At 58.6% G+C, this 14,474-nt stretch overlaps 1 protein-coding gene across 2 annotated transcripts in view; it reads left to right on the top strand.

Annotated features, from left to right (window-relative positions):
• The window catches only part of TRIOBP (TRIO and F-actin binding protein), a 52,698-nt gene extending 39,024 nt beyond the window's left edge, over positions 1–13,674 (top strand). For both annotated transcript variants that reach the window (XM_037160296.2, XM_037160297.2), the window contains 9 exons: positions 1,199–1,724; positions 2,368–2,478; positions 7,578–7,725; positions 9,374–9,476; positions 10,044–10,203; positions 10,274–10,384; positions 11,256–11,342; positions 12,111–12,274; positions 12,800–13,674. In XM_037160296.2, coding sequence (XP_037016191.2) covers positions 1,199–1,724; positions 2,368–2,478; positions 7,578–7,725; positions 9,374–9,476; positions 10,044–10,203; positions 10,274–10,384; positions 11,256–11,342; positions 12,111–12,272 — 1,408 coding nt within the window. In that variant the 3' untranslated portion in view covers positions 12,273–12,274; positions 12,800–13,674. The remainder of the gene's footprint in view (positions 1–1,198; positions 1,725–2,367; positions 2,479–7,577; positions 7,726–9,373; positions 9,477–10,043; positions 10,204–10,273; positions 10,385–11,255; positions 11,343–12,110; positions 12,275–12,799) is intronic.
• The last annotated feature ends 800 nt before the right edge of the window (positions 13,675–14,474 follow it).

Below are 14,474 nucleotides of genomic sequence, written 5' to 3'. Positions count from 1 at the left end.
GTGGCTAGTTGGTTGTCTGTGGGTGGCTGTGGGACCTGTGTCTTGTCCCGCATTGGAGAGAGGAGCTGGCTGGGCCGTCTGGGAGGGGAGCTCACTCCCTTTTGAGGTCCCCATTGGTAGAGAAGGGGGGCTCAGTTACCTGGTGGTAGAGCCCCCACACCATGTAAACCCCAGATGCCCATGGGGCTGGGGCTCGGGGCTGCTGGGCAGCAGGCATGGAGACTTGGTATTGAGGGGCGTCAAGCGCAAGTCCCCCTGTTGTCCCACAGCCTGGCTGTTTAGCCCTGATGCCAGGGGCTTTCTTGTCCGAGTTTCAGATTCTTTATCTGTCAGACTGTTTGTCGTGAGAATATGCACAGAAGCCCTTTGCGAACTGAAGCACAGTGTGGCCGAACTGTTACTTAGTGTGCACACTCAGCTGCTGTAACAGAGGGGCTCCAAACACGGTGGCTTAAGCCTGGAGAGGTTCATTTTTCTCTCCAGAACAGTGCAGAGGCCCCCGACGGGCAGCTCTGTGGCCCTCGACTCACAGCTCTGCCTGCGGCTCAGGAAGCTGCCCGGGTCCTCCCAGAGCCACAGGCAGGAGCCAAGCGAGGGCACACCCAGTCCTGTAAAGGGCGCCACCTGTCACTTCCACTGGGCAGGATGTGGGCACATGGCCACACATTGCTGCAAGGGATGCTGGGTGACCAAATACCCAGCTGTTGTTACAGAAGAGGGGGAGCACTGCCACAGCTTTCACGTCTCCGCAGTGTCACCTCCTCAGCAGTGGCCACGGGCATCTCCCCTGTCCCACTGTGAGCCCCTTGAACCCAGGACCTTGTCTCAGACCATACTTTAATGATAACCCTCTGATCACCATTCAGCACGGGCTTCCTGGTTGCTCTGCACACATTCAGCCGCCTGGTCTTCACACTCATCCTGTGAGAGGCATTGTTGTCCCCTGTGGCAATGAGTGACTGGGGAGCAGAGCGATGCCGGGAGCAGAGCGAGCCTGGTCCCTCTGCTGGTTGGCGGTGGGGGTGGGGTGGTTCCTGGGGTGCGTTAACGGTGACGCTCTGGTTCTCACCTCTGGGTCAGGCTGTTGCCTCGGCTGGGCTCATCCCCAGGCCATGGCACGCCGGTGACACTCCACAAGTACTTGTGTCAGGACCGAGTGGGCAGGACCCTGCCTGACGTGGCTCTGCTGGCTCCCTAGGCTCTCAGACTGCAACAAGGAGAACACGCTGCACAGCTGCGGCCCCCAGAAGGGCCCCTCGAAGGCGGGGGAGCAGCGCGCGGGCTCCCAGGTCATCAGCCGTGGCGGCCCTCGGAAGGCAGATGGACAGCGGCCATCCCTGGACTACGTGGAGCTCTCCCCGCTGACTCAGGGCTCCCCGCAGCGGGCCCGCACCCCGGCTCGCACTCTTGAGCGCCCCGCCAAGCAGGAGGAGCTGGAGCGGGACCTGGCCCAGCGCTCTGAGGAGCGACGCAGGTGGTTCGAGGCCGTGGACAGCAGGACTGCAGAGACAACGGCTGGCGAGGGGCCCCGCCGGGGCCTGGGGGCCCCCCTGACCGAGGACCAGCAGAGTCGGCTCAGTGAGGAGATCGAGAAAAAGTGGCAGGAGCTGGAGAAGCTGCCCCTGCGGGAGAACAAGCGGGTGCCTCTCACCGCCCTGCTTAACCAGAGCCGCGGGGAGCGCCGGGGTCCCCCAAGTGACAGCCATGAGGCACTGGAGAAGGAGGTAGACATCATGGCTGGCCTGTGGGAGCCCCCTCGGCCCATCAATACCCCTCCTGCCCCTACCATTGCGCTATGGCATTTATCATGTATACCTACAGCGATGGGGAGCTTACCCCTGATCCAGTGTCTGACACCCCAGCCTCCTGGTAAACTGGGATCTTCTTCTCTGGACCTTGGGTTTTTTGTTTGTTTGCTTGTTTGTTTATTTTTCTTTTTCCTTCTTAGTTCTGTCCTCAGAAACCACAGAGAAGGGACGAGGAAAGAGACCATTTATGGAGTGTTTTGTCTTGGGCTCTGTTGACCTGTAGAGGTTCATACTTGTTTACAGGGGCCTCGGAGTCCCCTACGGTAGATCTCATCGCAGCCTCACTGATGGGGCGCTGAGGCACAGAGAGGGTTTCCCTGCCACCTGCATGATGCGCAGACCTGCGGCTGCCCTGGTCTGTTCCCAGCCCCATCTGGTGTCTGCTGGGCCAGAGCTATCCTGGCTCTGTGACCCCGCCATCTGGGGAAACAGCCAGAACGTGCCCCTTGCCTGCATCTCCCACCAGGGCCATGTCTGCAATCCAGAGCTCCTTGCTGCCTCTTGCCAGTGCCGTCTCCACTCCCAGTCCCCCTGCTGACCTCCTCTCCTCCCTCCACAGGTCCAGTCTCTTCGTGCTCAGCTGGAGGCGTGGCGCCTCCAAGGGGAGGCTCCTGCGAGTGCACCCAGGCCTCAGGAGGATGGCCACGTCCCCCCAGGCTACATCTCACAGGTGAGGCTGAAGAGCTGTTTTTTGGGGGAGGGGGGCAAGTTTCTGGTTGCCATGTTTTCAGAGAACAGCTAATGCTTTGGAAGCCCTTCCTGTGCACCAGCACCGTAGGCAGCATTTGACATGCGTTGCCTCATTGAATCGCTCCAGTGGGTGGACGTGAGCTCCCTGCCCGTTTATAGACAAGGCCTCTGGGCTGAGAGGTCCTGTGACTTGCCCAAGGTCAGCTGGCCTACAGACGTCAGAGCTCGGGTCTGACGTCCGCCCTCATGTGACACTGCACTTAGTCCAGCTTCCCCACCCCGCCCTGGGGAAGCAGGGAGCCCGTGCGGAGGGGCAGCCCGGTGGGCAGCTCCTGGGAGGCGCTCCCTCGACAGGGAGACCTTGCTCGGGCCTGCCAGGCTGGGCCCTCACGAGAGCCCGCAGGGCTGGGAGGCCTCCAGGGGCCCTCAGGGGACACACAGGCCACGTCCCACAGAAGTGCTCAGCTGAGGCTGTTCTTTCCCCTGAGGACCTTTGGCCATGTCTGCAGACACTTTTGATTATCACCATGGGGACAACTAGCTTTCCAGAAAAAAGACATGCGTGCGTACACGCGTACTTAAATATGCACTATATGTATGTACAATGTATGTTGATTATAAAATATACTGGTACAAAGCGTGTTTAGTACACAGCTTACAAATAGAAAATCCATCATATTTCTATTGTAACTTCCACACAGCAAGTTGAGTTTTCTCAGAGCACCGTCACGGGTTTTTCTGAATGTTTGTATCCACGGCCGACAGACAGGTGTGGCTCTGGCCTGAGTGCTGGTGGGCGTTTTTGCATATGTCACCGAGGGAGGCGAGAAGCGTGTTGAAACTTTCCTTGGTCAATGTCATGAGCGATTTTGTGGCTGAGCTGGGTGATAGTTCTCTATTGAGAATATTTTCTCACAAGTATTTCCTCAGGTCTGTGTTCTGTTTACAGTGTGGTGGTCATAGATGCGGCCCACTTTTAACTTTAACCTGCATTGTTATCGTTTTCTCACCACTCGCTTAAGTCTAGACGGTCAACAGCACAATACGTTGAGTCCTGATTTGTAGCGTGTACCAATGTCCGTGGTGTAAGTCCCCCCGGGGCCGGAGGACCCGCGCGCGGAGTTGGGAGGGCGCCTGCGCACCACTCTAGAGCATTCCTACCGCACAGGCGCAGAAGACCGATAGCCTCCAGCACAGACAATAATAAAATGCTGTGAACTAATAAGAAGTGATGAATTTTGAGTATCAGCTTTGTTTTTAATGTAATTAATTATAAGCTTATATAATTTTTAATAATGTCCAGTACTTAACTGCGTCATCAGATTTCTAAAAGTTTGATAATCAGCTGCCTCTAGTCCGAGCACCATTTCCTGAAGCAGAAGAGCATGCTGGGACCCCAGGCTCTGAGCAGAGGGGCCTTCTGAAACTTCCGAGGGGAGAGGTTGCCGTGCGGGGCTCTCAGGAAGCCTTCCCGGGGTGGGCACGGAGCTGAGCCCTGGGTGGGGCGGGGGCATGGGCTGTGATGGAAGGCTGCTGGGTGCCAGTCCTGGAGACCTCGACTGCCAGGCCAAGGAGTTGGGATCTTGTCCTCAACACCTGAGGAGGTTTGGGGTCTGATAGTGACATTGGGAAGGCAGTGTTGGAGGGGCGGGGCCAAGGCCAGTGTCAGGAGCTAGGATGATAACTGTGGGAGAGAGGGATGGAGAGGGGTATGTGGGGAGAGGAGGGTTTAGGACTGGGCCCAAGGAAGGCAGCGGGGGAGCCCGGGAGCCCTAAGGTTAGGGCTGCTGACGAGGCCTGGGGGCCCGTCTGGGGCTGAGCAGTTCAGTTGAAGGAAGAAGACCAGGGCCCAGGGGAATTCGGGCCTGATTTGGAGGGCTAGCTTGGGGGTCGCCTGATAAGGGGAAGGGGGAGAGGGTAGGGACCAGTATTTTCCAAGGCTCCCCTGATGCCAAAGGAAGGGGTGGGTGGGCCTCCCCAGGCAGGGTGGGGCCCCGCCCCGAGGGCCACAGCTGTGCTCTGCAGAGCCGGGGTCTCCCAGGGACCGCTTTTCCCGTGGGTCCGTTCCTGTCCCCCAGGGATCAGTGCAGCTCCGCCCGTTTTACTGTTAGAAAGTGCATTCGATTTCCTTTGGAAAATGGCTTCTGCCACTAAAATGAAGCTTGAAAAGCACTTCTCTAACTTCTCAGCTTACTGATAGGGAAACTGAGGCCCAGAGGGGAGGCCAGACCTTTGAGCTGGAGGCAGGTCTGTGCCTGCAGTGCAGGCCTCCTGGGCCCCGGGGACCCCACTGGGCACCCCCAGGGCTGTCAGCGTCTTGTCTTGCTAGGTTGGGTGGGCAAAGGGAGCAGGCAGAACTGGTGGGGGCAGTGAGAAGGGACCGAAGGGGAAATGGAGAGCAGGAGACAGGAGAAGAAGAGTGGCCCGAGATGCAGAAGGTGCCAGAGGAGAGGAGCTTGTCCGTCTGTGTCTCGCTCACACACTGGAGGAAGCAGCTGGTGATTCAGTGGACCCTGGAGAGGTGACAGCTGGGGAGGGAGTTCCCAACCTGGTATCCTAGGCCGAGCGGACGTCCCTCTTTTAGTTGGCGGGGCTTGCCACCACAGCTCAGCAGCTGGGGGTCTGGGGCTATAATGCCTCTCTAACAAAGGGGACCCTTCCATGTTTTTGTACTGGGGGCCACAAGCTTTCTTTGTCCACTTTGATCCATGTCAGCTGGTTCTTGTCTCCTGACAAGAGCCCCTGAGCCCCTGTTGGCCAGCTACGGACCTGCCTGACTGGCCCTTTGAGAGTAGGTCTCCACCCCCGTATTTCTCTGACTTCTGCAGGTGGGTGGGCTCTGCAGCTGGGTGCTGGCTTGCCTTGGGAACCCTTGGAGTTGGTTTTCTGGGCCCTGTTTTACAAATGAGGAGACCGAGGCTCGGAGAAGGGAAGTGGCTTGTTGAAGTTCACTCCAGGGCACAGCCAGGAGCGGGGCTCCAAAGCGGGGTTCTCTTGTCCTAACTCAGGACACAGAGGACAGGGACTGAGTCCCAGTGGGACAGACACCCTTCTCACTACCTAGAACACCTGGACCCCGATGGCCTTGCCCTTGCCCTTCCCCCAAAGTGGCCTTCGAGGTGTGGCTGCTGGAGGAGTGGGTGTCACCCCTGTCACTGAGTGCCCTGTGCCCTGTGCCCTGTGCCCTGGGGGATACAGTTTCCTCTCTGACCCTCCATGCCTTGGTTCTTCCTGACTCTTCCCCTTCCCTTTTTAATGGTCTTAAAAATTTTTTTTAACTTTTTTTAAAAGATTTTATTTAGTTATCTTTAGAGGGGAAGGGAAGGAGAGAGGGAGAGAAATGTCAATGTGTGGTTGCCTCTTGTGAGTCCCTGCTGGGAACTGGCCTGCAACCCAGGCTCGCGCCCTGATTGGGAATCAAACCGCGATCCTTTGGTTCGCAGGCTCACGCTCAATCCACTGAGCTGTTCCAGCCAGGGCATAATGATCTTAAATATTTTTTAATTGCATAATAGGTAATTTGCATTTTCATAAGTAATTCAAACGAGGGTAGAAATAAACACATGGATTCTCCTTCCCCTGCCTGGGCCCCCCCCGCCCCGCACACCCGTGCCCCAGGGGTCACCTAGAGTCCCACCTGAGCACCTCTATGTAGTGTCCTGTTCGTCATCTCCCACTTTGGGAGCATAGAAGTCGAGCGTGGCTGTGGACGGGCTAAAACCCAGGCGGCCATAGGACTGCGTCTCTTACTGCAAGCTCTGGGCAGGATCCAGTTTCTTCAGCAGCTAGTGGATGCCCACCTTCCGTGGCTTGTGGCCCCTCCTTCATCTTCAAAGTGTACGGAGTCGGGTCCTTCTCAACTCCACTCCATTCCTCTCCAGCCTTGCACAGCCACTCCCTCTCCCTCTCCCTCCTCTCTTGCCTTCTCTTCCACACCTGTGGACCCCGTGGCCACTCTGCGCCTGTGCGGCATCTAGGATGATCTCGCTCTGTTAAGGTCACGTGATCAGCAAGCTCAGTTCCCCGCCGCTGCCGTGTAAGGTGACATGCGCAGGTGCCAGGGCGCAGGACCTAGACATCTGTGGGGGCCAGCACTGGGCCTCCCCATGTCCTTCCTGCCTTTTCTGAGTTTTTGCTTACATGCCCCCTGGGTCAGGCTCCGTGTGTTTGTCTCCCTGACTGGGATCGCCCCAGGGCTATCGCCAGAAGCCAGCTTTTACCACCTAACTCGGCAGACTCCTTTCCCCGCAGCCCATGTGGGCAGCCCTGTCTTTTAACAGCCGCTGTGCCCTTGGTAACGCTGGATCTCATCATTTATTTAAGAGTTGTTCGTTTAGGGTGTTTCCAGTTCCCGTGTGTTGCCATCTCGCCATAGACATGCCCTCCTCCCAGAGTTTCTGTGCACGTGCGACTTTTCATGGGGCCATTCCTACGAGTGGACCTGCTGGGTGGGGGGGGTGGCATCATTAAAAATGCATCAGTGCCGTCAAACTGCCCTCCATGCGCCCCGTCGCCGTGACTCTCTCCCAGTCTGATCCGCGGGTCAGGCCCCGGCCTGGACCCTGGGGACTCTGAGCAGGACCCGATGTTCCCTGTCTTCGGGGAACTTGTGGTCTGGTGGGAAGAAGCCTTTGGTGGCAGGGGAGAGGTTTTCCAGAGACAGGGCATTTAAGCTGGACTGCAGGTCTGGTGATTTACCCAGGGAGAGAAAGACTCAAAAGAATATTCCGGGTAGTGGAAGTAGCATGAGCTCCAGCTCAGAGGCATGATATGCTGTGAACTGGTTTTCATAACTGTGGTTTCTTGGTAGGGAAAGGCCAGGGGTGAGGCTACAAGGGTCAGAACTGCGAACAGGTACCTGACCCTGCAGGATAGGAGCCTCAGAAGGGTTTGAAGCAGAATGATGAGGCGAGGTTTGGAGATGGGGGAGTAGAGGGTGGATGGGGCAGATGCAGGCTGGTGTTGCCAGGGTCCAGGTGGAACCTGGCCCCCGGGGTAGGCCTGCTCCTGAGGCAGAAATGGGGCCCCTGTCCCAGGCAATGGGGGCAGCCACGTGACCTGCTGGCCTCCCGCCTGCAGGAGGCGTGGGAGCGCAGCTTGGCAGAGATGGAGTCCTCGCACCAGCAGGTGATGGAGGAGCTGCAGCGGCACCATGAGCGGGAGCTGCAGAGGCTGCAGCAGGAGAAGGAGTGGCTCCTGGCCGAGGAGACGGCCGCCACAGCCTCAGGTGAGGGTCCCGGGCGGGCGTGGCACTGCAGGGCCCCTTGAACCTGCAAGCTGAGGCTTCTCCTCACTGGATTCAGGAGGTTTTTAAATAAGAGGCTGGGGTCTTGGTGCCAGACTTGGGGTAAGGGATCAGGAGGACTTGGAAGCCCCCAGAACTGTCCTCTGACCCTACCTGAGGAGGAAGTGAGACAATAAAAAGACACTTCCCCATCAGTTGTGAGCACTCCCCCTTGGGCCCTGCAGCCTCTGGAAGGTCCTTCTCGAGCCATGTACATACTGAGCTGCAACTCCATGCCCAGGTCCATGCCACATGGTCAGGGAGACACTGCTGAGCCTCACAGCCAGTTCTCACAGGCGGTGTCTCACTGGGCGCACAGGCCGGCCCCGGGAGAGCGGGGGAAAGTGGGAGCGCTTACCAAGCCTCATTACCCAGTCCTAGTCCTTGCAGTGCCCAAGAGAGCGAGCGGCTCAGGTTATAGATGGTAAACGGGAGCTCAGAGAGGTTAGGGATTTGTCACAGATGGCACAGCTTAGAGGCAGCAGAAGCTGGAGTTGGGGCCCAGAGCACCCTGACTGCAACGTCGTGTCTGAAGTCACCCTCTGTTCTCCCAGGACAGAGATGGGAGTGCCTGACCAAGGTGCTAGGCAGCTCCCTACCTCTGTCAACTGTCCACCTGCCGCATGTGCCTGGTGCAGCCCGTGTCCCTGCAGGGGGTCGTAGAATGGTGGAGATGAGAGATCACGTGATCTAGGACTTACTGCCTGCTACTTGCTTCACACACTCAGGCCCATGGCCCCTCGTGCCAAGCCCTGGGGCCGGTGTGTTTTGCATTTTAGGAAGATAGCCCAGTGCATGTACTAGGCGTCCTCCCCACCCCCAGCAGGGTCTGGATTTCCCCCTGAAAGCTCACACTAAGGTTTGCACAATGAAATATCTGAATGTCACCCTTAAATGGGATAATAATGACCTCAAATAGCCTTATGTCTGTTCAGGTCAGAGATTGTTGCAACTCCAAAAAAGTTAGGAAAAACTTCATGTTCAGAGCTTTGGGTTTGGAATCATAGTTGAGACAAGGGGTGAGGGCTCATTTAACCCTCTCACGGACCCTGTGTGAGTGGGAAGAGACTCGGTCCTTAGGAGCTCATGTCTGAGCTGTGCGCATTTCTGGGTGCTTTACACACGTCTGCTGCTCACACATGGGAGACGGTGCTGATTTAACCCTGCTTCCAGAGAGGGGACCTGCAGCACAGAGGGGTTAAGTTCCTGGAGCAAAGTCGCCTAGATTTTTACCAACTGCTGAGCCTGTACTCTTGGCCACTGAGCTGGGCAGAGCTGATGGCTCTTGTTAAAGGACCCTCCAGGTGGTGCGGGGACAGTGGTCTGTGTGGGGCCCTACCTAGCCATCACTAACAAGAGGTACCAATCGTCAGCACTGGGGTGTCTCCCCAGTGGGGTTCACCAGACAGGGCTTGTTATCCCCTCTTACTAGACAGGCTTAGAAAGGTCGAGCAACTTCCCCAAAGCCACTCAGTTCATGACACAGCTTGGTCCCGTGCTCTGTGCGTGCCACTCCTGTATCAGAGGGTGTAGAGTTTGGTGCTGCTGACCCCGCCCCAGTCCCCCCATCACCTCTTTGCCCTGCTTCCAGCCATCGAAGCCATGAAGAAGGCCTACCAGGAGGAGCTGAGCCGAGAGCTGAGCAAGACACGGAGTCTCCAGCAGGGCCCAGACGGCCTCCGGAAGCAGCATCAGTAAGATGGCACTCGGGCCGGGGGTCTGCAGGCTGCGCTCCCTGTGAGCCAGGGGCCCAGCTGCCTACACTGCTATTCATGAGTCAGGGACCTGTGCTGAGACCCCTTGGCAGAGGACACGTCAGTGTGCCCCCTCCTGAGACTTCCACTGCTGTCATTGTGGCACAGGGATGTCACACCCCCCTGCCATCCACATACACGGTTCTTCAGGCCCCTTTCTGTCTGGCTGGTCGCGGCCTCCACACTCCCCTTCCCCTCATTCATTCCTCCTAGAGCTGGGCTGCAGTATCACCCTCAGCCAGCCGCTCCCTCTCCCTGCTGCAGGGCACAGGTCTGGAGTGTCAAGGCTGCAGCAGCTTTAGGGATGGGCTCTTCCAGCCCACCCCTCACAGAGGAGGCTCCCGTAGCCTCAAGAGGCGGTCACCTGTTCACAGCCCCACTCGGGCTGAAAGCAAAGTTGGGTGCAAGCTCAGGAGGCCTGAGCTGTGTTGAGTCTGCCAGGACCCGGCGCCATGCTTGGTGGAGGGCAGGCGAACCCACACACCCCGTCCCTGGTGCCCTGGGCAGGTCCGACATGGAGGCGCTGAAGCGGGAGCTGCAGGTGCTGTCGGAGCAGTACTCGCAGAAGTGCCTGGAGATCGGCACCCTGACCCGGCAGGCCGAGGAGCGCGAGCACACGCTGCGGTGCTGCCAGCAGGAGGGCCAGGAGCTGCTGCGCCACAACCAGGTGAGCCTGGCCCGGCGGGCTGGGGGCATGGGCGCCCCTCAGCCCTGCACTGACCGTCCCGCCTCTCCAGGAGCTGCATGCCCGCCTGTCCGAGGAGATCGATCGGCTGCGCGGCTTCATCGCCTCACAGGGCACGGGCAGTGGCTGTGGACGCAGCGAGCGGAGCTCCTGTGAGCTGGAGGTGAGTGCCTGTTGGCACACCAGGCAGCCTGGCTAGTCCTCAGGGCCCGGGCCCCAGCGAGGAGACGCCAGCATGGCTAGGAAGACGCCTGCTGCGTGGCTGGCAGTGCTGCAGAGTCCAGCCCGCCCATCCAGGCCCTGCCCCCTACCTGCTGTGTGACCAGGGCAGTTGCCTCACCTTTCTAAATGCCAGTAGCTCATCTGTAAAATGGATAGCACCTTTCTTACTGGGAGAAGTCACAGTGAGGATATGCGAGCATGGTCCCAATATTATGTTTCCTTTTACGCATTTATACATGGCTTTATTCTGTGCTTGGAACTTCTATAAACCAAAGTTCTTAACTCACCAAATCTGCCTAACAGCCCTATGAGGTACGTGCTATTACTATCCCCGTTTTACAGATAAAGAAACTGAGATACAGGAAGGAAGGTCGAGTACCTTGCCCAAGGTCACACAGCTAGTTGGCGTGGGAGCTGGGATTTTAACCCGGCAGTCTGGCTCTAAGCTTTGAAGCCTCCTCAGTCTGCCTGAAACTGTCTCCTCCTTGGTCAAGTCAGGATTGCAACACCTGCCCCTCAGGGCTTGGGGAGGGGTTAATGAGGTAGTTTGTGGGGAGCCCCAGCCTCTCAGGTTCAGAGGAGGGCCATGCTGTGGCCTCCTTTTGTCTTTGCCCTCAAGTTGAGAGCCCGGTGCTCTGGTGTGGACAACGGGGAGAGAGTGTGCCCCTGGGGAGCAGTGGGTCTGAGGGCAGGTTGGGAGCTGCAGTCTAGGGGCCCGAGGCAGAGAGAGTCTAGGGGCCCGAGGGCAGGCTGCGGTGCACTCGGGGCGGGGAGGCTCTGGCCCCAGGTGACCCTGGCACCCATGACCCCAGGTCCTGCTGCGCGTGAAGGAGAATGAACTTCAGTACCTGAAGAAGGAGGTGCAGTGCCTCCGGGACGAGCTCCAGATGCTGCAGAAGGTAGGTCCTACTGGCTGAAGCAGGGTGTTGGGGTGGGAACCTCCAACTCCACCTGGATGCCCCACCCTGTGAGTGCCTGCTCTGTGCCCGGCAGTCCTTGTGTCTCTCTCACAGAGGTGTCATTGTCCCCATTTGTAAAGAAACTGAGGCTAAGAAAGGGTAAGTGACTTGCTCAAGTCCACATTTGCTTTATATGTATTCAGCAAATATTTATTGAGCACCTGCTATGTGCCAGGCACCGTGCTGGGTACAAAAAGACCACAAAAAAGACCAAACACAGCTGTGAACAAAAAAGACCAAAATCCCTGCTGAGCGTGTGTTCCAACGAGGAATAGCCATGCTGCTAGCATTTGGGAGGCTGGGATTCAGGCCCAGGGTCTGTGAGTCTGCAGCTTGCCTGGTGCCGTGTCCCTGTGTCGTTGACACCCTGTCTGTGTTAGTGGCTCTGGGAGTGACTTAGACTTGGGGAACGGAGCCAGGATGACCAGGTTCTCATCCCAGCCGTGGGTTGTCGTGTGTTCTTGGGCAAAAGCTTCACCTCCCTGAGCCTGAGCAGGATGTGAGTGAAGCTGAAACCTGTGTCACTGGGTGGTGCTGGGAGGGGTCTGACCAGGGCCACCAGGGGGGCCACCTGGAGAGACAGGGCCGTGGAGACTATAGAGGGGCCTGGCTGCTTTGTGCTAGCCAGCACGGAGTGTGGTGGGCATGTGCAGATGGGCAGAGGCCGGTAGGGTGGGACTGTGCCCTCATAGCCCCTGCCCACCCCAGGACAAGCGCTTCACCTCAGGAAAGTACCAGGACGTTTACGTGGAGCTGAACCACATCAAGACGCGCTCGGAGCGGGAGATCGAGCAGCTGAAGGAACATCTGCGCCTTGCCATGGCGGCCCTGCAGGAGAAGGAGGCCGTGCGCAACAGCGTGGCCGAGTAGAGGTGGGTGCCACGGGGCGGCGCGGGGCCCCCCGGGCACTGGCCTGGAGGTGTGCACTCCCGGCTGTGCTGCCTGGTCCAGGGCACGCCCTTCTCCCGGCCTCTGCTTCCCTTTCTGTAAACAGGGACTGTGTCGCAGGCATGGCCTGGTCAGTCCACATGTGCCTTCAGGGGCACACAGCGATAGTGACCCTGGCTGCTCTGCCTAGGCTGGGTGGCAAATCCAGGGTGCCCACCCGCCCCCCTTCAGACCAGCATCAGGGTAGTGTTTCCTCCACCGAGCGCTGCTCTCACATCCCTGATGGAGGACAGCGCCCTTTTTGACAAGCCCTTGTGGACTTCTAAGGCACTAGGGAAAGGCTACCTTGTGCGCCAGGCTGTTTGGGGAGAAGCCTGGAGGAGCAGGTCAGGCCCAGCCTCCGGGGCCAAGAAGGACCTCCAGGCCCCCCTTGCCTGGCTGAGGCCACACTGGGGCCCAGGGCCAAGCTGGGGCTTCCCAGCCCTCAGCTCTCCACTTTTGTCTTGCAGGTCCTTGTGGTCCCACCAGCTGCAGACCCCCGGCCCAAGGGGACCAGGTGCCCTCCTTCCCTGCTGGATGGAAGTCAGAAGCCAAGCTTTCTCCCCACCCTCTGTGGGCCACACGTGCACTCACAACTATCACACACAGGCACACACCACACATGCACACCCACCACCCAGGCACCGCACAAGCATACACCACACGCACAGGCATGCACTCCACGCACCGACATGCACATAGGCACCACACGGGCACACACCACACAGGCATGCACTGCACACAGGCGTGCACACAGGCACACAGGCACACACACAGGCACAGCAAGGCACACACCACATGCACAGCCACACCGGCATGCACACACCACACACACAGATGCACGCACACACTCTGCGTATCTGAGCGTGCCCCTCGCACTGGGTCTTACCTTGCACCTTCTTCAGGATTTTATATGTGAAGAGATTTTTATATATAGACTTTTTTCTTTTTTTTCCCCCCAAAACACTTTGTACTTAAAAAAAAACAATTCCTGGTGGCCGTGTGCCTCCCACACTGGCTCTCCTCTGTCCGCAGCCTCTTGCTGGGGCTCTGGGCCTGTGGCCCCATCCTGGGGCCTGGCTGTGGCAATGGCCAGGTTTGACTCTGGTGGGACAGGCAAGAAGCCAGCCACCCTCCTCCTACCCTACCTCCCACTAATTACTCCCTGCCTGGGGGGGGGCCCCACACTCTGGGGCGATGGACAGATGGACAGAGGGAGCCGGCCTCTGTCTCCACGGCCCCACCTCCCCCCCCCCCCCCCGCAGGGTGCTGGGCATGGAGCTGCTCCGTGAAGGCGTCTCTTTCCTGCCCATCAGCCCTCTTAACTTAATAAAATGTTCCTGCAGCCCTGGTGCGCTGGATGGCTGGGCAGGGCGGGCTCGAAGGTTGGGGTTTCTTAACCCCCTGCCCCAGCACCCCACCCTTCCTGGAGGGCTGGGTGTGGGCTCTGAGGGCGGGGCTGAGGACCTAGTTCCTCCACCGGGCGAGGCTTTGCAGCTCTGCTGGGGATTACAGGCAGGCACCCCCACCACCATCAGGCAGCCTGTCGGAGCACCGAGTCCAGGGCCCACCCGCCCTGCTGGCTGAGAGTCTGCACTCCAACACACTCCCTAGTGGTTCACATGCACCTTGAGGGCTGGAAGCCCTGGGGCGGGCAACAGCCAGCTGGAGCCCTGACCGCCCCTGGGCACGTTGCTTCCCTCTCCGAGCCTCTCCGTCAGATGGGCGCCTCTTTGCCCCAGCCCTGTATTAAGGCTGTGCCCATAGGTTGTGTTCAGCTCTGAAGTCGGGGCAGTGGATGTGGGAGGCCTCGTCACGGCCACCTGGTGGCCACATGTGGGGTTGGGAAGAGCTGCTTTGTGAGTTGCACCAGACACAGGCTGGCCGTCTGACTTCAGAGCTGTGGCTAAGGTGAAGAAGACAGAAAGGTGCCTTGAGCCAGCCTCACCCTCACGGCTGTTCCAATCAATACTCAGGCTCCTCCGGCCAGGTGCTGGGTGCGTGAGGTGAACAGGGACTGGTCCTGCCCCCACCAAAACCCCAAGGCCACTGAAATCAGCCACATCAGGTTGGAGCCTAGGAGGCTGAGGGAACTAGGTGGAGACCTTGACCCAGCCTGCAAGTCAAAGGGCTTTTGGAGGTGGT

Source organism: Artibeus jamaicensis, unplaced genomic scaffold (assembly GCF_021234435.1).
Source record: "Artibeus jamaicensis isolate MK-2021 breed Jamaican fruit bat unplaced genomic scaffold, CSHL_Jam_final contig_233, whole genome shotgun sequence".
Lineage (NCBI taxonomy): Eukaryota > Metazoa > Chordata > Mammalia > Chiroptera > Phyllostomidae > Artibeus > Artibeus jamaicensis.
This window is presented reverse-complemented; position numbering and strand designations above follow the sequence as displayed.